Source organism: Mirounga angustirostris, unplaced genomic scaffold (genome assembly GCF_029215605.1).
Source record: "Mirounga angustirostris isolate CCGP_5_RB_7025 unplaced genomic scaffold, mMirAng1.0.hap1 SCAF_16, whole genome shotgun sequence".
In the NCBI taxonomy this organism is placed as follows: domain Eukaryota; kingdom Metazoa; phylum Chordata; class Mammalia; order Carnivora; family Phocidae; genus Mirounga; species Mirounga angustirostris.
This window is the reverse complement of record NW_026991724.1, coordinates 39,257,326-39,282,006: the sequence shown is the minus strand read 5'-3', so window position 1 is coordinate 39,282,006 and position 24,681 is coordinate 39,257,326. Positions and strand designations below refer to the sequence as shown.

The window sequence follows — 24,681 nt, the reverse complement described above, 5'->3', positions numbered from 1 at the left end:
GATAAATAAATAAATAAATCTTTAAAAAAAAAAATTCTTTTAGGGCACCTGGGTGGCTCAGTTGGTTAAGCGACTGCCTTCGGCTCAGGTCATGATCCTGGAGTCCCTGGATCGAGTCCCACATCAGGCTCCCTTCTCGGCGGGGAGCCTGCTTCTCCCTCTGACCCTCCCCCCTCTCATGTGCTCTCTCTCATTCTCTCTCTCTCAGATAAATAAATAAAATCTTAAAAAAAAAAAAAAAAAAAAGAAAGAAAATGTCGAGGTTTGCTGCCGGGAGGCCGGGCACGGGCGGTCTCTTCCACACCCGGGAGGGGGGACGGCAGCCTGCAAGCTCCGTGCCTCAGTTCTCCCTACGCACGGGGCCCGGGAGCGGTCGTGGGGCCTCGGTGCCCGGAGTCACTGGTACAGAGACTTGCACACGTGTCGCCTGGCTCTGGCCCACCCACCACAGCCCCTGCCCCAGACCAGGAGATGCCTGGACATTTGCACGTTTAGGAATCGTTACTTGTGGGGCCTGCCTCAAGGTGGGTGGGAAAATGCAACAAACTGCCCAGCAAACAGCCCGGGGGTGGGGGAGGGGGTGGCAGCCCACCAGGATTCCCTGAATGTCCTGCTGAGTCTTCCAACAGGGAGGGCGCGGCTCTTGGGGGGGGGGGGGCGGGGAGGGCAATGGTGGGGTGTTGTGGAAGGAATTGACATAATGACTCAAAAGTGCACTAATGTTTCACAGCTTTTGTTTTATTAGCAATACCAAGATAAGTTATTGAAGCATTTTTAGTATTGTTTTACATTCCATTCATAAATGACCTAACTTGTAACTCAGCATACAGCACACTTAGAGATATAGTTTGACACGTATTCAGAAAGCTACAATTATTAGAACTTACATGCCTTCATTACCAGGAACACCTTAATATAATCTTCTCATTACGTCAACAATACTCTAGTCCGAAGCACACGATAACCCAGCACAAGTCTCCACATTTTTGCTTCCATCACCACATTTGAAGTTGTGGGTGCCAAGGCGCTGTTCACTGGAATGTCACTGTCCTCTGTTCCCGGTTATTAGGACGACCTGACACAATATTAAACTAGCAATAGTACTGCTTAAATACTATGGAGAAAGATAATGACTTCACTTTTCTGTATTCTTCTAAAGTGTTACAAAATACAGGACAATCGGACACAGGCAGTAATGCCAACAAGACCCGCGGGGCCCGCTCCAGAAGCTTGGCGAGCTGGTGTAGCAGACCACCCCCCCGCCCCCAGTCAGATTTTTCACAGGTGAAGGGACCTCCAATCCACCAGCATTTGTCACTCAGGATTCACGACTTTGAGGGAATTTTCTCTCTCGTTCAAGTTACCAAGCCTTCGCGGTCCATGACTAACGGAGGAACATATGGGGCAGTATTTTTAGCCTCCCTGATTCTCTCCTAGATACACTGTAGGTTGGTGTGCCGTGTGTATACACATACCTATGCCAATAAGAATTATTTATTCAACACACATATGTGTATACAGTCTTCTCTTGACTTTACACCATTAACAAGCTGCAGATAGCCACCGAGGAGCACGAACAGACAAGGGCCAGTCCAGCTGGACCGACTAGAACAGGGGGTGTCACTTACCTGCAAGAAAACGTGCAGATTCATTAAACAATCCAGAAACCATGGAGGCGAGAGGCATTTGAAAGCAAGGACAGGGCCACACTCCCTAATTGTTTAATGGAGTAGTGACAATAAAGCAATATTTATAAAATTTGGTCCTTCCGTCTCTGGCTAAAGCAAGAATAGTCTACGTGATTAGAGCAGGTTGGCAATTAGGCGTAGAGGTGCTGTTGATCAGCGCTAAGTAATAGGAGATAATTACTACTTATTTGAAACCTGGGCTTTGCACACAACATCTGAATATAAAAAAGAAAGAACCGGATTCCTTCATAGCTAAGATGTGGCCCTACAGCTACATGGCTGTCGGTGCCAACCGTCACTCTGAGGCAGTCGCCGGAGAAGGGAGAAGCCAAAGCTGAGGCCTGGGATCCCTGCGCTCGGCGCGAGACAGCGAGGGGGTCACGCTGTCGCTACTCCACACGGCGGTGGCCGGCCAGCCGGGCTAGGAGACTCTGCATGTCCCCGGGGATGTGGGCGTCTGTGCTGACAACACTCTCCTCTCTCATCCTTCCCTTCCTCCCTCCCGGTCTTAAGTCATTACTGGGGAGAAAAAGATGTGTGTCTGTGTGTCTGTGTGCGTATTTTTTTGAACCAAAGAGCTCAGCTGCTGTCTTCTCTCGCCCTAGGCTTGGTCCTGGGCAGGAGGTATCGAGCAGTCCAAAGAGAATATGCATGTAGAAACCAAAATGAAAGCTACCAGACTTTTCTCCGGCTTCGGAGGCACTGTTGATTCAGACAGTAGCTTTTGGAGCCAAAAATATGCAGCAAAAGGAAAGGAACATAAACAAGGCTAAATGTCACCAGTGTTTGCCGACTTACAGACACCATCCATTTGTTTGTTCTGAAATGACGAGTGGACCATTTGGCAAATACAATGGTATTCACACAACAGTTCTGTCATCCTGCAGTGCAAACGACATCACGTCAGTGGCATTCCCATTTAATTTAAAAAGAGGGACGGGGAGGAGGAGGAGAATGCCCAAAGAGTTTAGAGAGGCTGCCATCCAAAGAGGCTGCCTCTTCATCAACACAGTGCACACAGTAAGGCTTTGGACCAGAGAAGAGGTGAGCCGGTCCATGGGTGCTGGTTTCTGCAGGAGACCCCAGGGGACGGCACCTACCCTTTGTCCCACCAGAGTCAAAGGGACAAGGGCTGCAGCGAGCTGCGAGGCAGCCAGCGGGCACGGGGCGGGCAGGATGGGGTGGTGAGCTGCGTGAACTTAAAGGATCTGCCCTTGGACCTCAACACAAGCCAAATGGTCCTCCCTACTGGGGTCCAACATTGGACCCTAGACACACACTGCTACTGGGAGCGGGCTGGACTCTGGAAGTCAAAGAACAATCTGCAAATGATCAAGTCAGGCAGAGAAAACGAGTACAAAGTTGTGCTTCATCGACAGTCTCTGCAAGCCAAGCCCTTCAAGAACCAGCTCATAAAGGAGACAAGGAGGAGGAATGATTGCTCATCTGGATTTAAATAAAGCATGGCAGCTCCAGAGACAACAAGGCCCTACCATGGAGACCCCCTGAGTCTTCTAGGCTAACCACCCTCCTTGGCATTGACTGAACGTAGGCTCCCGTACACGTGGTGGGTTTAGGTTTGTGCTTCCCTTCCTGTGCCATTTACCTAACTTAACCCCCTTTCTTCATTAGAACCTGCCAGCTGCTAGGCCACACCTTCAACCTTAGAATCATCCACCAGACCAAAAACGTGCCAAATGCCCTGGGCTGTGCACCTATAGCCTACGCTTGCGTGTCCTCTCACACACACACACACACACACATACACACACACACACGGGAAGTTCTCACACTGCTTCCACACGTTCCGGCCAAGGCCCCCTTGGGCTTCCCTAACTGACCACAGACTTTAGCCATTTTTTGGTCAAACACCGAGCTGGAGGGGTTTACTCCCTCCCCCCTGAAGCACTTGCCTTCTACCAGGAAGGCACAGAATTGGGTAGACACTGAAATGGCAGGGCCACTGTGACAGATATCATCACAGCCACCAGAATTGCCTTGAAAGTTGAATTTCCCACATACCCAAGAAAGCCATCCGTAACCTACCATGGCAGACTTGAGGAAGTAAAACATGTCTCTAAGACCTTGATGGAAAGTGAGATTGGTACTTGCTTAGTGCCAAAGGGACCCTGGCAACCAAAAGTCATTTGGACATTGGGGCACCTGGGTGGCGCAGTCGGTTAGGCAACCGACTCTTGATTTCTTTTGGCTCAGGTCGTGATCTCAGCGTCGTGGGATCGAGCCCCACGTTGGGGTCCACGCTCAGCACGGAGTCTGCTTGAATTTCTCTCTCCCTCTCGCTCTGCCCCTTGCCTCTGTGCTTGCTCTCTCTCTCTCTCAAATAAATAAATAAATCTTTAAAAAATAGTCATTTGGACATTGGCACCATTCTCTTGCGCCAACCCCACGTGGACATTCATTCCCACTATAAAACACCAAGTCAACTGAGAACCATTTATCCAAGCTCCTTTACATCCATCGTCTGGTTTCATCCTTCCACTTCTGCCCACCAGTGCGGAAACTGAGGCTGCCACAGTGGGCTATGCCTGGAGTCTGAACGACACCTCTGAGCCAAGACAGAGCTCCTGCTTCACCCTCCTCTGCCTAGGCTGGCCGTGACCGGGGAGACTCTGGAACTGCCGTGAGCCGCTGAGGGGTTTTCTCCTGCAAGTCTTTAGTGCAACAGGCAGAGAGGTGGCCTTCCAGGAGCAGGTATACCGGGCCATCTGGGTCTACAAGCCCTCTCTCCTGGGAAAGTCTCTTTTGTGTCTCTGGCTTTGCATCACGGGGCAACAGGTGGAGCCCCGGATCTGCAGTCCTGGGCCTTCCCTGCATCATCTCCCCAGCCAGTGAGGCACACAGGGTCCCACGTGTCCTCTCTAGGGACGACACAGCAGCACATCCTTCTTTACAGGAGAGCCGGGGGTGACCCGGCAGACGTGGGCCAAGTCCAGCTCATTGCCTGCTTTAGTAAATAAAGTTTTATTGGAACACAGCCACGCCTATTTGTTTCATTATCATTTATGGTCCCTCCGGCACTGTAGGGCAGGGTCGAATGGCCGTGACCGAGACCACACTGCCTGCAATCCTAACTTATTTCCCCTCTGGCCCTTGAAGAAAATAGTTGCCAACCCCTACTTTAGACTGTGTAGCCGGTAAATGGTGCATATTTTCAGACTGTCCAGGCTGGAAATCAGTGAGGTTTTCGGAGGACAGAAGTCACATTTTAAGAGCGTTCAGCTTGGATGTTCTGGTTCATTTTATCACACATCTCAGAATAGATGATGTGAAGAGGTTTCAATGGACTCCGTGTTTGTTTGTTTGTTTGTTTTTAGGGAGGGGTCTTAAGCCCAAGGAACCCTTAGTGTCAGGCATAATTTGGGTTAGGGAAGCCAGTTTCCCAGTAACCTACGAATAATAAATTGGGACTACTGGGACCTTTGTTGCTAATGGCCCTGCCTTCCCACTAGCTTCCCCTGGGGCCCGGCGGGTGCCTCGGTCCCGGAGCTACTGTGCGAGGGCTCGTGCCCATGATAGACATGCTAGTGGAGTCTCCTCGCTCAGCCTGGCTTCCCTGCATGCTGGTCACTCCAGAGCTTCGAAGGGCAAAGGGGGTCATGCTCTTCTCACTGCCTTTCTCTTTAATGCTTCCCATCAACCCTACCGCTGGGCTCACCAAAAGATACAGAGCCAACTCTGCTTGCGAGACTCAACACACAATGACCCCCAGCCATCTGTCTCAGGTTTGAAAGGCAAAGAGTAAGGGTGATCTGGTTGGTTTCCAAATCCACAAACTGGGGTGAAACATGCTCTGTAAACTTGCCATGCAGCCAGCCCTCCAGGAGCTGTGCAGATGGACCTCTGTGCTGTCTGGGGCACACAAAAGCCCGTGCCTCCCATGCTCTCCGACCCCAAGCTGCTGGCTGACCCACCAGTTCATCAAAGTTTTTCAGACTGGACAAGGGGATTGCCTGCCTTGTCCTATCAGTGGCTGTGAGCACTGCTCCAGGCTGCCCTTACTTCCTAATTAAGTACTCGTGCGGCTTCTGTCCCATTACAGGACCAAGGTCAAATCCATTCCAACAAACCCGAGGGCACATCCAACTTCTTCAATGGCACTCAATGACCTTGCATGTCATGTTCTTCAGCAGAATAAAGAAATGTTGGCTATGCCTGGGGTCTGAAAGACACCTCAAGAAATGGAAGCTTTAATTGGAGTGGGATTTCGCCTAATGAAATCAGGCCCGTAGTGGGATCTGACCCACTCTAGAAGCAACAGTGTATGTCCTCCAGCTTAATCCAAGATGGCTCCTCTTTGGGATCTTCTGCGATACATCTCTGACAGGTGAATGCTCTACTGCCTATGGAAGGACCTTTGGAAAGTTCACGCACAGGCTCTGAACATTGGCATGTGCAACAGGGCTCTCCTGCCCAACAGGCTGGGTTGGCCCCTCTCTTCAAATCTCTTTTCTGAACCAGAGTTAGAAACACACTGGCTAGGAATGGGCAGCGCTCACTGGCCAAGGAACCCGGGCCTGGGACACCAAGGAATGTAAGACCAGGGTTTTAACAGTTAGGCAGCAGGCATGCAGAATTAGGGAAGCAGAGCCTACAACAGCAGTATCACCTACAGGCTTTAGGGTTAGACACCACCTCCTTCAACTCACCAGCATGTGTCAGAGCTGCGGCTGAGCTCTGGGGGGGAGTCTGTGTGATCCGAACAAGATTTTTACTGATGCTTCTTCAAACACTTTTACATCCCACGAGAAGAGAAACAGACGGACATTAGCTCCCCTTACAAGCCTGTTTCTAGGGGCATCAAAGTGGGGATTTGGGTTTACTAACTAGACAAACTCTCTTGAGATGAGAAATACCGGAATAATTCTTTGGTTTGGCCAAGCCCAGCTTCTGGAGGAAACCAGGTATCAGGCTGAGGGTTCTGTTTGGAAATCCACATCCACTTTGCGTGGAGCAGAGAAGAGGGAAACAAAATCAGGAATATTTGATTCCTTGTGCCAATATCATTTTCACTCTTGCAAAGTCAAGCCAAGGGCGGTTTGAAGTGTTCAGCTATCATTTGTGCTTCTGCAATGTTAGAAAGACAGTGAGCTGGACTGTGAGAAAAAACGCCCCCAAATGCCCATTCTGTGCCCAGTGGGGCTTCAGTTTTCCCTCCAGATATCGCCTCCTAGGAAGGATGCCTATGCCTGGCCCTCCTGCATCCTGGGACACACAGCAGCCGGTAAGAAAATAAGAAGAGGATTTAGATTATGTCGGGACAGGTCCGGGAGTGGCGAGTGAACGCTGCACAGGGCCAGGCTCATCCTGGAGGCAAGAGGATGGTGCCTCTGCCCCACCCCACACAGGCTCAAGAGCCAGGGAAAGGCCTTCCCTGCCTGCTTCCAAGCTCAAGCAAGAGGATAAAGGAGCAATGAGGCCCAAATGAAAGGCAGAACTTGTGCTCGCTAAAAGTAGGCAGTTTACAGCTAGAGTTTTGTGGGGGTTTTTGTTTTTTGTTTTTTGGGTTTTTTTTTTTTGGTGTCTTCCCACAAGTGCAAAGGAGAGCAGGAGGGCATGGTCCCTGACCTGAAGGGGCAACCACGATGCCTGGTTTTGACCTGACCGGCCTGAGGGTCCTCATTCCCCTTTCCGGCGAGGGGCCACAACACATACTCCAGGATCTGTGGCCCCATGGCTGAAAGGTTAACTAAGCAAAGTTTTTTGCACATCCCCTGGAGCTGTCAGGGGAGAGCAGTGAGCTGCTATTTTGGGAGGGGGCGAGAAGTGCCTAACAGTGCCCTGGTCCTGCCATTCAGAGGACCAGGCTCATTAGACAGCAGGCTCCCTGATGCTGCCTTCCCTTCCACCCTCACCCTGTGCAAAAGGACACCAGCGGGCAAGCTCCTCCAAGGCAGGCAAGCCTTCCTCCGGCATTGATAGGAAGATGGGAAAATTAATAGGGGTAATATGAGCTCATTTCAATAAGAATGAGCTTAGGAACATGCCAGGTTTTGATCTTTTCTGATGCACAGATTCCTGGCAGGAACTGTGGTCCTACATAGGTGTTTGAAAGAACTGAAAATAGACTTTTAAAAAATCCCTAAACAATAACAAAAGAAGGAAAGTCACAAACTTAAAACAACAATGAAATTTTAAAAAAAGATTTAAACATTGGTCCCCCAGAAAAAGAAAGGGGGGGAAAAATTGGACTGACATAAAACCCTTTTCTCCTTCTTTTAAACACTGTTTTTAACTGCTTTGAAAGTAACGAATTGTATGTGGATAAAAATAGATCTGGGGGTGCTGGTTAATGGGGCCTTGTGAATCATTCAGCATAAGGAACTGTCAATATTTTTTTGAGCTGTCAGAAATCCATTTAGTGATTTTTGACAATTCCAAAAAAAATATTTCTGACTGCTTGATCCAGCTCTTAGCGAATTAGGGAAGGAGAGGGGAAAAGAAATATATCAATTTAAATTATGAACCAAGCCCAGCTTCCTGAGTTCTGCTCTGTGCTCAAAGTAACATCAGAATTCAGAGCTTAAGAATTACCCCCTTCCATTTTCCTTCCCTCCCTCCCCCTCTCCCTTCCTTTCTTCCTTCTCTCCTTTCCTTTCTTCAACAAGTGCATTTCAACAGGTGCATTAAAGTCACAGACATCCATTCATAGATTAGACGTGGAAAGGTCCCACGATCATTTATCTCTGGCGAGGATATCCGGGGACTGGCAATAATACACTGGGCTTCTATTTGGAGAAAGGCGATCGGATACGAATATCTGGATGCCAAGAGAATGTCTTTGATCCTCCCTGCCCACCCCGACGTTCATTTGATCCAATTCTAGGCTTCAAATTTATGATTACGTTTTAAGATCTGGAATTACTTTGGGGGTAACCATGTTCCTGAAGGAGGTAAGTAAGGAAGTACCAATTTGCCAACAAGATCAGGCAGGCATAAGTCCAAGACACACAGGATCACAACACTGCTAACCAGGGGTTTCACAATGCACATTTCTTGTCAGAACAACGGACAGACAGGTGAAGATACAGAGGGACAGAAGGCGATAGTAGGAGGCCAAAGTCACAGTAACTGCCATGTGGAATGTCTAAAGATGAGTCAGTCACAAACACCCCGAAACAATCTCCCTGGTTGGAGAGAGGATCACTTTATTCTATAGTGTGGTTAGTGTGATATGATTTTTAGTACCCTCTAAGTCAATACAAAGAAAAGTTTAAGGAAGCAGGTTTGGCTTAGCAAAGCAGGAAGCAACTGTCTTTAGCCGTCTTACGCAGAAGTTGAAAATACTGAAGGGTTTGCAAGTTACCACGTCTTTCTGTTTTCGTTTTTGTTTTTAAAAATATTCTCGCCCTCGAGTTAGAGATTAAAAACAGGAGCGGTTTGCACTGTGAGAACCCACCCCCCTCCGCGCCGTCCGTACAGGCCTCTCGGGTCACTGGGGTGAGAACCCGAACACAAAAGCATGAGTGCTAGAACTTCCAAAGGAACTCAACTCTCGTGATTGTCTACACTGCATATTACAGCATCGCTGGGGTGTTTTCATGGTTCGTTCGAAACGTGCTAACGGAGGAGTCTACCTCATTTTTTTAAAATGCACAATTCAGCACTGATGTTTTGGGAAATGAACTAAAGGAAGAGGATTCTAAAACTTACCACACAAGTCTGGCCTCTTGATACATCCAGAATTTGCTGTGCTACTCGCAAGTCCATTAAAGGCTGCTAAGCCATCAGAACTGTAGGCCCTGAGGACCGACAGCATGTTCATCGGCTTCTCCAGGCCCGGGGGGCCCCGCTCCGGCTTGGGCAGGCCTGCCGAGGGGTCCTGGGCTGGGAGCAGGCCCGGGCCGTGCCACTGCTTCTCGGGCGCCTGGGGCACCGGCGAGACTAGTCCCTGGACGGGCTGAGGGGCGCCCACGGGCACAAGGCTGTCGCTGCTGTCGCCGCCACCGCCGTCCTTGCCGAGGGCGCACTGGGGCTTGCTCATCATCTCCGGCTCCGCCTCCAGATCCTCTTCGTCATTGTTCTCTCCCTTGGAGGAGTCCATGTCCTCCGAGGAGGCAATGTCGGAGAGGTCATCGGTAGTGTTCTTGCCGGCGGTCTCGGGGATCAGGATCGGGGTGTCCTCTTCCGCGTGGGCCTTCCCGTCGGGCTCCTGGGTGGGGCCGGAGCTGGAGGCCCCCGAGCCCACCATGCCCGGGTAGACGCCAAACTGCTTGTAGAAGTCGGACGGGAAGTTACAAAACGCGGGGTCCACCAGGCCGGGCCACGTGCCGCTCTTCTGCTCCCCCAGAGTCTCCTTGACCGGCCCCGGGGCTGTCTTCTCTGAAGCAGCCTCCAGAGGCCCGATCATGTGGGAAAGCGCCATCTCTTTGTTTGATTGGGCCGAGGGCAGGAGGGCCACCTTACCCGCCTCCCGGGCCTGGTCTTTGCAATTGACCGTCACCCCGACGGCGCTGTCTTTGCGTTTCGCTTTGCCCAGGTGGTTGGCCTGCAGGTGAAGAGCCATCAGCTCCATGGATGAGGTCGTGAAAGCACAAAACAAGCAGCCGTGCCACGCGATGCTGTCTTGCACGGTCACCGACGAGCCCGGCAGTGAGGCGGCGTCCGGCCGCACCGACAAGTCCAGGGGCTCGTACTGCGACTTCTCCGACTTCCTCGGGACCGCCTTACCGCCGGCTTTGTCCTCACCACCGTCCGGCCCGTGCACCTTCATGGAGGGAGGGTCAGACAGGGCTTTGTCCTTCAGGTCCTTCTCCTTCTTCAAGGAGCTTAGGACAAAGCTGTCCATGAATGCTTGCAAGGACCCTTGGAAATTCACACCGTTGCTCACAATACTCTGGTAAGCTCTTCCGATGTCCGAGAAGTGGGTGCTTTTGAAAGGAAGGTCGGTGCCTTTCAGGGTGTCTGAAGGGGCCTCGGAAGTCATGCCGGCGGCCGGCCCCGATGGATCTGTGGACGAGAGCACTCCTGCTGTCCACTGCTGGGAGGCAGGGCCGCCTCTGAAGTCGATTCCGGGGAGACCCTTAAAGGCCCCCCTCAGGATGTCCGGCCTGATAAACAGAGCAGCTTTGTTGGACAGCTCGTCCCTATGGTCTTGGTTTGGGGGCTGCCCAGACAGTGGCCCGGCTCCGTTCTGCCGCTCCCGGTGGTGCCGCTCTAAGTGGTATTTTAAGGAGGCTGACTGGGTGCCGGCATAATCACAGTGGGGACATTTGTAGGGTTTCTCACCTGCAGGATTTCAGCATAAGGAGAGAGAGAGAAAAAAAAGTGTTTATCTCATTTTGGTGTGCCGAACAAGGCTAGAAGGATCAACATTTGTTCTTGGAAACAAAGCAGCTCAAACTAATAATTAGTTAGAGAACAACTGTTTTTTAATAGAAGAATAATTCGTACTCTTTAGCTTTTTTAATGATTTTGTACCATTTGGGACTATTCAGGAATGACATACTATCTACACACAATTAGCTATCTTTTTCTTTATCTAACATGTGAGAACGGCTGTAGATTTAAAAGCTATGATTATGAAAATTAAGCATAATAATTTCAACCACAGTGATCATTAAAAGTAGAAGTTTAAAAAGACAAAGTATGTAACAAATGGGTGGTTGCAATATTTTGTGTATACAATAGCTCTAAAATTTGTTTAAATTATACACATGGAAACCATTTTTAAACCCAAAAATTTTATGGCACTGTTACGCAAGACTGAAATGAATGATTTAAGTCTTGCTCTGCAGTAAATCATGGATATAATTAGCAAATGGCATACTGCACAAGTAATTTATCATTATTTGGAGGGCACCATTCCAGACGAGCTCAGATATCTGCAGACCTACTGCATTGTTTCTAAATAAAGAACTATAAATACCGATTCTATAAAATATTAATACCATTACAGTGCATTATGATTGCAGCATGTAAAGACATATAGTTAAGATAAAAAGCAGTCAGTAAAACTTAAAAGAAAATGAGTAATAAAAAGGTACAAAATATATTTAGTTTCTGTATTTGAAATTAACATTATCTACTGGTCTTTGTAGTGCCTTAAATTTGTACTAATGGCAAACCTAATGCTCCGGTAGTAAAATGTGTAATTTACCTATAATAAGCGCTTTCTAGAGAATAAAAATAGCTTTAAAGAGTGTTTTAAAACATATAAGATCATTTTCAAGAATTAAATATTTATTTAAATTCAACACCCAACTTCTATTGTTCTTTCCACCATGGAAAAGATACCATAACATACAGCCTGGACCTGCCCATGTTGTGGGATAGAGGAAGGGGAGGAGAATAAGAAGATGTGGATTTAAATATATTCCAGGAATTTGTTTGCAATCCAGGGTCTTTTCTGGACTTTGGGATCGAAAAGCTCCCTGGAAGAACCAGGGCTGTGGCAGCCCATTCGCTGATTCCCAGTGGCACCCTGTCGATATCCACAATTACTCCTCTCAGGAAACTGTGTCCCCCCAACCCTTCCTCCATTGCTAGTGTAAACCAGACTGATGTAAAAAGAAACAGCAAATCATTGGTGAGCGGTGCATCCCGAAGACATTTTGCTGTGCCCCAGTGGAGGCTCCGACTCCCAATCTCCAAGGCAGAGGGCATTTAGGGGTAACACGCTTGAGAGGAGGGGAGAAGGATTCCTGGGTACTGTAAATAAGAAGCCCATCAGCCCAGGTTCTGAGCAGGGGACTCCACGTCATCTCCAGATTTTGTCTTGGAACCTTGGAAAAACCATGCCTGCCTCTCCAAAATGGCGGCTCTGTACTCCTCATTCACTCTTGCAGGCCGCGGCAAGTCTTCCCCAGACACATCAGAGATGGGAAAGGGGCCCAGCTGGGAATATATTTCTCTAAAGGGAAAGGTCCCAACTGTATCTGGCTAGACCAATGACATAGATCGAGCAGTAAGACTCTATCCCCGTTGAGCTTAAGGCATAAATGGACTCGGGCACCATTCTCTCACTTCTTAGACTCAATCCGTGTTAGGCTCAGATTCACTCCAGCGATGCTATTTGGGTATCTCATCAGAGGCTAGGGAACCCTCAGTGGGACAGGTGCTGTGGACAGGCAATTCTGGGCTGACCTGCAAGTCTGGTGGCCAGTTGGAGCAGGAATAGGCCCTGGAGCTGAGGGGGTAGTAGCAGGGCTTGTGACGGGAGATCCGAACCAGGGACTCGGAATCCTGGCTCCCCAGGTTAGCGGGAACCTCGGGGAGGGCCCCGCACTGAGAACTGGCAGAGGTGAGGCCTGCAGGTATTGGGTGAGACTCAGGTTGCATTTCAGAAATGCACCTGGAAATGATTAAGTCCATCTGGGAAAGGATTTGCAGAGAATGCACGGGCATTCATTAGCAGGAGCGACAGAGGGAGAATGTGGACTTTTGCCTCCAGGCCTCAATGGGGTGAGGGGCAGTCTGACTCAGTGGGGGCTGCAGGGATGCACAGGGATGTCTATTTCCAAAGGATGCACATTTGAAATGTGCACCGGAGCTGTGGTTCTCAAACTTGATTGTGCATCAGAATCAACAGGGGATTTTAAGACCTTCCCTCCGGAACCTCATGCACAGTTCTGACTCTCGAGGTTTGGGGTAAGTGTACCTGGTGATTCTAATGCGGGGTAAAGAGTACACTTTGAAAAGGCCAAGGTGAAACTGCTTGAGAGCTTTAAAAAATGCTGATGCCTAGTCCTACCTCCACCTCCCCGAAATTCTGAGTTCACTGGCCTGGGGTGAAGGCTGGGATTTGGGTCTCAAAGGCCCCCACGTGGGCTTCTACGGAGCTGGGTGGAGAAGCACTGGGGGGAGCTTCCCAGGTGGACACTGTGGGATGGCTTAGCACGGAAGGTGGTCTGCTCTGGACCCTAGGAAGTGTTTGGAGCATCTGTATGAGGGACCAGAGCCCCCATGCTAATTTGCACTCCCTGGGGCACAGGATTCCCATCTCGGGAACTTTGCTTCCTCAACCTATAGTGCAGGAAGGTGGTGTACTTAGTACTCCCTAAGGCTCATGTCAGCTCCAAAACCCACGTCAAGAGCAAAACCAAGTCTCCTGAATGGGCTCAGAGACACATGTGTACATACACGTAGGCACCCACACGCCCAGAAGTGTGCAGATCCGTTCACACACAATGGTTTTTTAAAAAATATTTTATTTATTTATCTGAGAGAGAGACCACAAGCAGGGGGAGGAATAAAGGGGAAGGGAGAAGCAGGCTCCCCGCTGAGCAGGAAGCCCCATGCGGGGCTCGATCCCAGGACCCTGGGATCCTGACCTGAGCCGAAGGCAGCCGCTTAACCGACTGAACCACCCAGGTGCCCCAACACACAATGTTTTGATTGAATGAATGATTACCTTCTATCCCCCAAGTAGAGAGGGCAAATGAGTGAAGAACCAAAGAGATAAGGCCCCCAGCTCTCACTGCTTTCAGGGGAGACAGATCATACAGTTACTAAAGCAAGTGGAGTTCACACACATACACACCACACACACCACACTCACACACACATCACAATCCATCACATGCACAGCATTCATCACCACACACATACACATGCCACGCACCCATCACACGCTCATACACCACACAGTCATAGACCACGTGTGCACCCTTCACATATAACACATGCACACACAACACACACACATACATATCAACTCACACAACACAAAGAGAAAAACTCTCCCTTCAACCCACTGCTCTCTCAAAGTTCAGAATAGGGGCGTCTGGGTGGCTCAGTTGGTCAAACGTCTGACTCTTGATTTCAGCTCAGGTCATGATCTCAGGGGTCGTGAGACAGAGCCCCGCATCAGAGCGTGGGCTCAGTGGGGGGTCTCCTGGAGATTCTCTCTCCTTCCCCCTCTGCCCCTCCCCACCACGCTTGAGCTCTCCCTCTCTCAAATAAATAAATAAATCTTTAAAAAAAATAATAAAGTTCAGAATAGGCCCTGGCCTCCACCCCTCCAGGGAAAACACGCCACAGCTGAGAAACAAGAGTTCATCTTAGCATCTGAGTCTCCAAGGGTCCAGGCCCTGCGGGATTAGGGCTATTTAGTGAATTTTCAAGGGTTCTTTTGGCTACACGTGATACACACAGGCTCTAGAAAGCCCTCCCCTGGCCTTTCTCTACCTTCCGCTCACGTCAACGGAAGGCCCCTCTGCATGGCTCCACCTCCTGCCTCGTTCCTAAAGGCTTTGTTTGGGGGAGGCTTCCCATCACCCCAATTCCCCGAGAAATGCTCCAGAGCGAAGTTCTAGGGGATAAATCCACCCCTTTGGATTTGTGTTTTAAAAAAACAAAATCCTCGATTTTATTTTCTTTATAACCCTGAAACAATAACCACGACTGCCGTCTCCTTTTTTTTTTTTTTTTCAGTCTCCTTGAAGGCTTCCCTCACCATCCCGGGCTTCATCCCTGAGAGGGCAGAGGAGACGCTTAAGACTACAGCCTGCACCCACATGGGTGCGTGCCTGGCCAGGCAAACCCCAGCATGGAGTCACCTGGACAACCCCAGGCAGCCCGAGGATCTCGCCATCACTGGAAACATCCCGGCAGTGGCGGTTACCTAGACACGCCTCCCCCCAAGGGTGCATTTCAGAGTGCTGGGGGCAAACTCCCAACAGCTGCCTAGACTAGGCAGGGAGAAACCCATCAGCCCCATTAGCAGGCTTTGAGGGCTGGTCAAGCCCTTCTCCTGTGTTTGGTGACCGACGGCTGCCGAATCTTCCCGTGCCGAGAGCTGCTTCATAGTCAGGGTCTCCGTGGCTGGCCCCATGCTTCAACCCCAGCGTGCTGGGCGAACTCTAACCAAGCCCCAGGCTTCTGCCAAGGAACAGGTCGGGGGGCCACCCGGCATTCCCCACACAGCCCCATGGCACAGGCAGACCCAGACCCTGTCAGCAGCTCTGTCTGGTTGAATGATGGGCCACTTAGGCCATAAATTGGCCCAAATCTACCGGGAGGATCACTGAGACTGCCCCAAGCTTTGCAGGGGGGTCACGAGTCCTCCACGATGTTCGGCATCTGCTGTCTTTTCATCTGCCTGTGGCTGGAGCCGGACACGCGGATGCCTTCAGAGCCAGGCAGATCATAGGGGTGTGCAAAACAGTAGGGGAAGGGGTAGATGGCTGTCCTAGAGGGCGGTCACCACTGACACCAAGAAGCTGGGGACGTGAGGACCTCTGACATCTTCTAAGAAAAGCCCCACATCCAGATTTCTACGTGCAATATCCTGGTTTCTCAATATTGGCACCTGCTTTCAAACATCAACCCCAGCAAGGGCCATAGCACCCGATTCTGCAGCCCGGGTCTGCAGGGGGCAACCTGTTTGAAACCTGGATCTGGGAAAAGGATGCCCAGTTCGGAGCTATTCAGCCGCTGGGGAAAGCAGGTGAGGACACTGGTGGCCTTCTCTGGGGAAACCTCTCACAATATTTTAAAGGAATAAGATATGGGCACAAACAGCACATTTCTAGAAAAGAGATTTTTGCTAGAAAATGCATACGGAAATAAAAAATCATCAGTTCATCATTCCAACAGAGTAATGAATTACTGGAAACATCTTACATTAAAGCAGCTACCCACTGACACATGGCACAAGATGTATATTCAACTTTGGGATAACATTGATAACATCTCCCGGTCTCTGTACCATAAATTTTTAGAAATATATGACCAAGTGGTTTAATTAGTTCATTGTACCTATTTTTACATGAGCATGTCTTTCATCATTCTGAGCCTCTACTTTGCACTCGATGAGTCAAAGGAACCCTCACTGTTCTGGGGAGTTACGTTAGTACCTCTCAGTGGAGCAAATACCCAATAGCGCCTCTCCAAAAATAACAGGTGGATTCACACTATTCTCTTTGGAAATCCCTTCAGCGAGGTTTTAAGGAGTGCTTCATGCTTCTAACATGTGTGTGTGCGTGTGTGCTAAATCTCCAAAAGTGTTTTAACTTTTAAGTTGGGTAACTGAATATTTTCCCGTATTTGCATCCTCTATTTGATATTTATTTAGTCTTTCTACATGTCTTTACTTAGTTAATACCAGGAGAGATAAATATGGTGGTGCCTTTGCAGCGAAGCTTCAGTACATTAATATAAATTGTACACTAATTCCCCCAAAGCATATATATGTTGTAAACCTGAAGACTTTTCACACAGCTGCTTATTGCTAAACAGTGCCTTGTCCAGAAGGGGACAATCTGTGTCTCTAATTGCTGTCACTGAAGCCGAGATTCATTATGTGACTTTCCCATTAAAATGTGAGCATTAATTTGTATAATGAAATATCACCCACTGCAGTGTTCATTAGCCATGCCCTACTGTATACGGCACATTGTTAGCTACCTAGAAACTGTAGTCAATTTCACTAATGGATATTTCCCTACTTAGTGTTTGGTAGGAAATTTATACTGTAACATTACCTCTTAAACTTTTAAGGAAATTTAAATGCAATCAATTATTTTCAACAAAAGTTTGGGATGTCATTAAGGTAGGAACAGCAAGGTTGGGGGACTGTGGAGGAATAAAATGGGCTTTTAGTTCATCTTAGAAATTTAAAAAATGATAGAATTTAATTCAAAACAAAAAGAAAAAAAAAATCGTCTTTGGGGCAAGCAGATCTTTTTTTTTCCCCCCATCATTATTCAGGTGGCTGTCTCCCACTAATGACAAGAACACATGCTCTCCTTTTAGGGAAAAAAAAAGGGGAGGAAGCACCCATTTTAACCAATCTCTTTTTGAATATTTATTCAATGTGCTTTCATAGGCGTTTAAAACGGCCTGGTTAACTTACCCAGAAGAGGAAACAGAGAAGCATCAAAGGTAAGGGATGTGGACATCAGGCGTTAGGCACCTGGGTTAGGCCCACTGAACTCTCATTTCCACCCACAGCTAGAGACCAGTTGGTGCTTGGGAAGCTCTTTGAAGATGAAAGGCAGTTTCCAAAATGGCATGCGTCATTTATCATCTCCTGAGGCGGCCTTCCACCTGGAGGTGACACAGTGGCCCCTTCCCTGCCTCACCGCCTCCCTAACCTCTCTGTGCTGATGGGGAAACTGAGGCACGCAGGGTCAAGGAGGCCCGGCCACAGGCCATTCTGAGTTAGGGGTAAAGGAGGAGCCAGGGTGTACAGTACTTCCCTTTTACATCGCCGGGAGCCTGCGTCAACACACCTTGTGGGTACAAGTCACTTCCTTTCCTCCCGCTGGTTATGGTGTGGACACACACTGTCAAAGAAATGTTGCATTAATTCCCTAAAACAAGCCCAAAAATCCACCCAGAAAAGTTTTTAAAAAAAAGCAATACAGCGCAGCAGTTAGGAGACAGATCTGGGGTGCCCCCTGCAGTTGATGCTGGGCGATTTGGGGTGGGTCCCTTCACATCTCTGGGTGGCCCCCGGTCACCAGGGTGCTGTGAGGGTTAAGGAGGGAATTCACGTGCAGAGCTCAGCACAGTGCTGGCCACCGTTACTATTATTGTTCTTATTACCTTGTCCCTACTGGCTGCATTTTTCTGCCGCCAGCCAGTGGCTACCGTGCTGTGTAGACACAGCCTCGGTCAAGAGGCCAAGAGAATTCGCGGCCCCCACCCCCAGCTGGGCACACATCCCTTGGAGGGTAGTGCAGGACATATAGGTGGTTCTACCAGGACAGAGAAGCCTTGCCCGGGGATAAGCATGCAAGCGAGAGCCAAGGAGGGCACCCCATCCAGTGACTGCCTCTCTGAGGCACCCACCCGGCAGGGGTGAGCAGAGCTGGGCGTGCCCACCAGCCCACCCTGACCACAGCCGAGAGCCCTTGAAAACCACCTCTGGCTTCCCTGTGCAAATGCATTTTCATAAAGAGGTTCTCAACTCAGGGCCGGACCAGTGCATGCAGCACATCAAAACCAGATTAATAAACCACTCGCATAATTTGAGAGGGGAAAAAAAACTAATGAGATTTATTTTTAATTAGTCTCTGAACTTTCGTGCCTCCAAGTGTTCATGAGTGAGGTTGCTTATTACATTTCTCTAAAATGGTAATTCCTGAGACAACAGGGAGCCTCCTGGGGAACCCAATGCACAGGTGAGCCGCCAGAGGGGACCCAGCCTGGGGTCCCGCGGCCAACACGTGGGGTGTCACACCTGTCTGGGGCTTGTGTGGGGGACACACCCCCCTCCAGCCTTTCAGAGACTGACTGATCAGCACAAGCCCACCTCCTGTACACACAACAGACACACTGGACCCTGGAGGGTCTCCGAGATGGGGCTGGCGGAGGCGGCAGTGAGGGGAAGAAGGAAGTGCATTTTCAGGGAGCCCATCATGGAACGACTGGCCGGCCTCGGTCGGGGGCAGCGTAGGGGACATCCCTGCCTTCTATTGCTGGTTAGGACTAAATGCTTGCTGATGCATCCCCATGATGGTTAATTTTATGTGTCAGCTGGGCCATGTGGTACCCAGACATTTGTTCAAATGTTATTCTGGGTGTGTTTGGGAAGGTGTTTCTGAATGAGATGAGCATCTGAATGGGTGGACTGAGTAAAGCAGATTGCCCTCCCCAACGCGTATGTATGTGGGGGGCCTCGACCCGTCCATTGAAGGCCCCAACAGAACAAAAGGCTGAGTAAGGGAGAATTCACTCTCTCGGCCTGTCTTCTAGCTGGGACATCCACCTTCACCTGCCTTTGGACTTGGGCTTGGACTGGGACTCTCACCCACTGGCTCCCTTGGGTCTGCCAGCTTGCCTTGCTGAATGCCGATCCTGAGACGTCTTAGCCTCCGTAACTGACGGAGCCAATGCTTTATAATAAATCTCTTTATATATATATAGATAATCAACTCTTTGATTATCTATAATATATATTACATATACTTAGAATATATCATATATTATATATACCGTTTCTCTGGAGAACCCTGATACCACCTCCTTTCTGAGCCTGCGCTGACGGGCCCTCAATTCAAATCACCCGCGTGTACTCGAGATGACCAATGACACACATCCAGTGACTGGATCTTAATCAGCCCGAGATGCTGTGTGAAACAGGAAAGCAGTTCAGCCTCCCCTGGGTGGGCAGGAAACAGCATCTGCCCTGCAAGAGCCAGAGTGGGGTGGCCTCTGGGATGTGAGGGTCCCTAGGGACCCCTGGGGTCCTCCACGTGCCTCCTTCCATCCTGCAAGGATCGGCTGCGGCTCAGGGGGCAGCAGAAACTGTCTGGCTCCTGCAGGCTCTCCCCAGCCTCCAGGTGTTCAAAGCAACTTGACTGGTGCATCTCCTCCGCACCTCCCTAATAAACAGGTGTTGGGAGGAGGAGGGCAGTAATTGAGTTAATGTGTACTGGAGTTAAAAAAGGAAAGTGGTTTTTATCAGTAGATGTTATATGATCAAGACGGCTCATGAAGATGGAGTAGGACAGGAAAACACAGCGAATGTACCACCTCATCTCCCGACCAATTAAAATATATTTATTACACACGGGATTTTTAAATGTGCTCATATGGGTCCATTATAGAAAGACTTCAGAAGATGGTATTTTGGAAAACATGGATTCGGTTTCATAGACCACTGGCCATGTTGCTTCAGAATCCAAGAACACAGAGAGAAAGGGGTGGGGCAGTGCAGGACGCCCCCACAACCGGAGCCCCGGGTCCCCTCGTTTGTTAACAAATAACTTGATTTTGATTTTTAATTACTCGTGTAATCTACACTTCAACATTGTCATAATGGATATTTATTTTGGTGATTTAGAACATGTAACACTTTCTGTTCTATTCAGATGCACGAGTATAAGCATTTTCCAACTTCTTTGTTCTTTGATAAAAAGGAAATTGATCTTTATCTGGTTACCATTCTTCCTTTTAAACACAGCAAATGCTGTTTCTGAGGGGGGCTGGTGGTGTGATGTTTCCATGGCTTCTTTCATTTTCTCCCCTATTCTGGGAAGTTTCCGGAATGCCTCTTGTCCCTGGCCCTGTCTTGTTCTCTCAGTGTCTCCAAAGACTACTGGTCACAAATCTCACAAGTTTGTGAAACAGAGGAAGCGGAAATTTGGGGAAAAAATAACCTCTCTCAAGCTTTAAAACTTCAAAAAGCGGTATCCATTGGCTTCCACCCATGTTCAGCAGGACTCCCGCCAAGTTTGGTCCTAATTTACCGGAAATATTCGGCGGAGTGTCTCCTATTACTGATGGACCAGCTGATGGGAGTTGGGCCCCGCGGGGTCAGCAGAGCTCCTGGTTGGGAAGAACTGCCTTTTCTTTCCTAACCCACACTGCCTGGCAGGACAGACTTCAGCTGTGGTGAGCCACCAGCCACACGGTAAGCTTGGCCCGGGGGCCTGTGTCTACAGCTAATAAGAGGACAGTACCACAGGACACACCTGGCCAGGTGTTCACACTCTTGCAGACAGCCCAACAACGGGTGCCCCGGTGGATTGCCTCCCACTTCCTGGTGTCTGTGACCCCTCCTTCCCCGACTACCAGCACAACCCAATCTGGGGAAGAAAGTAGACATCGGCATGATCTGAGAAAGCCAGGTATCTGAGCTGCCTCATCCTGAGCCTGATCACTGGGAAGACCTCACTGAGAAGGGGGCTTCGGTGCCAAACTCGGAAAATGATGGAGCAAACCAATGCACCTGTCTGGCAGAGCATTGCAAAGGCCCTGAGGCTGGAACTCAGGAGCCCCTCACCAAGCCCGAGGGGGAATGGGTCTTCTTTCTGAACCCGCAGACCGGCTGCCATACTGTGGCTTCCAATGGGTTCACATGGGCAGGTTGCCTTTCCAAAAGGACCGCAGGTTCCCTGGGGAAAGGTCCACGTTCCTCACCACCCTCGTCCCCTCCGTGCCACCTGGCACAGTACAGACTACAGGAAGGTCACTAATTTATTCTCAAGTTTGTTCTGACATTCAAGCTTTCAAATAAATTTATTGTGTCCCTACTACATGTAAGGCGCTCTGGTAGGCCCTAGGGTTCTAGAAATTATAGCAATTAAAAACATGGACAATATTGCTACCCTCACATTCGACTTGGTGGGAGACAGTGCATAAGGAAATGAACAACTGAATTGAACGAGATAATTTCAGCAAGTGCTAAGTTTAGGAAGAAAATTGAACAAGGGGCACGAGGGATATTTTAGACGGGGTAATCAGACATGGTCTCTCTGAAGAGCTCACATGGAAGCTAAGCCCCCAGTGACCACTGGAGGAAGGGCATTCCAGGTGGAGAGCATGGTGAGCACAGAGGCCCTGCAGTAGGAATTGGCGCTCTGCACTGGGGGGGCCGGAAGGAGGCCATGGGTTTGGAGAGAGATGATGAGGATGAAGAATGGTGCAAGATGGGTCAGATCCTACAGGGCCTGGGGGAGGGACAGAACAGGTGCATCGTTTGAGAAGCTCCCTCTTTGCTCTGGGTAGCTCTAGGAGAGAAGTGCTCTGGGGCAGGGAGGGACAGACGATGTCGATGCTTAACTGGGCCCCAGACCACGAATAGAGATGGCAGCCCAAGGCCCACTGACACCTGTCCTTGGGGCTCACCCCTCAGTGTCAGGGAGATCTGCAGGCACCAGGTGCGGTTCCAGGTGAAGGCCTACTTCTCTTTAACCACACGCCGCACACAAGGCCCGCATGCATTAAATATCCTGCACAACCCTGAGCTTTATTGATTCCTTGGGAAATAGACCACAATTATTTTTGAAAATAGATGGCATATTTGTCTATCCTCTGAAGCTGCTCATACTCCAATAGATAAAGTGTCAGGAGAAAAATCAAAGAAAATGGAGGTGTCCATATCTCAGATAGATTTTTTTTTTTTTTGTATTGGCAATGTGCAAACAACTAGCAGAAAAGCTAAAAAAAAAAAAAAAAATGACCGAGGGACAAGGCAGACAGACGCCCAAGAAGTCCTCATTTCAAGGGCCTAGGAGGATACGGAAACAGGAGAAATGACCACGGTGGTCCAGCCGCCACTTCATCTGTTTGGTTAAGAGCACCTCCACTCTTCTTTTGAGGGGACCCAGCTGAGAGCCACCGGTCCTCCATCCCGGGTAGTGGGCCGCCTCCACCAGCCCAGCCCCAGGTGGGGGTGCCGAATCCCAGCCGGGAATTTGGAAAGGGAGCTGCCCCATTCCCTTCCACACTCAGGGTCTGAGCCGGGCTCTCTTGTGCTCTGCACCCTGGTCAGGGCAAGGGTCCCACTGCATTACACACATCAGCAAACCGTCCCGGCGCCTACGCCCAAGCATCCTCCTCCCAGACCCGGGCCACAGGGGGTCTGCGTCTATGGGCCAAGTGCCGCTCCAGAGGGAGGCCAGCTGCGGAGCGACGAACCGGGGCAGAAGCACCCCGCAGCGGTGTCCCGACAGCCCCGTGGAGGGCGCGGTGGTGCTGGGGGCATCACAGGGGTGACCCGAGCCGGGAGCACAGCCCCTGCTGGACGCTGCGCCCCCCGGACGCGCCCGCGCCTCTCACCTGTGTGTATCCTCAGGTGGACCTTTAGGTGATGGGATGTCCGGAAGGTCTTCCCGCAGTACGGGCAGTCCTTCATGGCCGAGCCCAGGCTCCTCTCGCGAAGCAGCGCGGGCTGCTGGACGCCGGCAGCTCTCCCAGCCTCCTCGCCGATGTCTGCAGCGGAGGAGAACATTCGCACATCACTTCAGCACGTCAGAAGCTGTTCGCACCAAAACTGCTAACACCACACAAAGTTAAACATGTCACTACTACACCTGTCTATTTCATTCTTTAAATCTGACAGAATGCTGACAATTCATGTATTTTCTTGTTATTCTCTTAAATTATTTCATCTTCCCCATCATCATTTTAAGCAGCATATGGTACCTTTATATTGAACTGAATTAAACAAGAAAAGAAACAGCTGTGTCAGCAGCTGGTTTGATTTCTTCTTTTGCTTAGCTCCTATTAAATATTTTTTTTTCCAAAAGTTTAAAAATGTTGGTGTTTGTTGAATCTGATTAATTTGTAATATGGACTAGCTGGAGAGCTCGCTATAGGATCGAAATCACATTTGCATTATATCTAGCAACAAATGGAAGGAAAAAAAATGTGTCTCGGCCGAGTCCCGAAGACATGCAGACATACAGCTATTTTGGGACAGGAAAGACAATTATCCACAACTGATCATTTCTTCCTTGTAGAGCCTGGTATCCATCGCTGGCTGCTGTAATCTTATGAAAGGGAGAAGAAAAAGTATGGAAATGCGATTCCACAATTAGCCCATGATAAACATATAGTGACATATTCAAAGTCATGTGCAGAAACTCAGCTGCAAAACTCCCATAAACTTCGAGCAGAGCGGTTAAATCTTTGTGCAGTGACTTGAGAACTTCCTCTGTAAAGTATCAATACAAATTTTCCTTCTTGCTGTTATTTGTTATGTAACCCAAACCATTAGAAAATGGAATAAAATTTACATACGGCTGCCTTCTGCACAGAAATGATGGGACATAATAGTAAATAAAACCATGAAAATATCTAGTGGTTGGAGGATATGTTATTGCAACACCCGAGGCCCGACATCAAACTGCCAGAGAGACAACATCCAGGGACCAGGTCAGGAGCTGGGAATCTGCAGCTCTCAGGAGGGGAGGCACAGGAGCCCTCTCCGCTGGCCTCCCTGCAGAGCCAGAGGCTCACCCCCTTGGCACAGAACACAAGCTCCTGGGGCTGGTGGGGTCCTCGATGCAGCTCCCAGCCCACCCTCTAGGACCCATGGTAGATCCACCAGGAGAACAAGGGGACCTTCAGATATAATAAGCAGACCTGTGAGTTCTGCAGAGAAGCAGAATAAACAAGATTTGTACCTTCCAAGCAATGGAAAATGCAAATTGCTTTTATTCTACAACATCCGTTCCTGGTGTTCTCCGCTAACAGCCAAAAGGGACAGACTTATAGGCCATGCACAAGATGAAGGCAATCACATTTAATTCTTATTTGGATGTTTGCTCCAAGCAACCGTGGAAACCCTTGGCTTCAA

General features: G+C 49.5%; 1 protein-coding gene across 1 annotated transcript in view; it reads right to left on the bottom strand.

The window, feature by feature from the left end:
- Window positions 1–717: 717 nt before the first annotated feature.
- Window positions 718–24,681, bottom strand: part of ZNF536 (zinc finger protein 536) — a 289,241-nt gene continuing 265,277 nt past the window's right edge. Inside the window, exons 5-7 of the mRNA XM_064580337.1 lie at window positions 23,160–23,312; window positions 9,360–10,934; window positions 718–1,628 (exon numbers count right to left, since the gene is read on the bottom strand). Of these exons, the coding sequence (XP_064436407.1) occupies window positions 1,621–1,628; window positions 9,360–10,934; window positions 23,160–23,312 (1,736 nt within the window). The 3' untranslated portion in view covers window positions 718–1,620. The remainder of the gene's footprint in view (window positions 1,629–9,359; window positions 10,935–23,159; window positions 23,313–24,681) is intronic.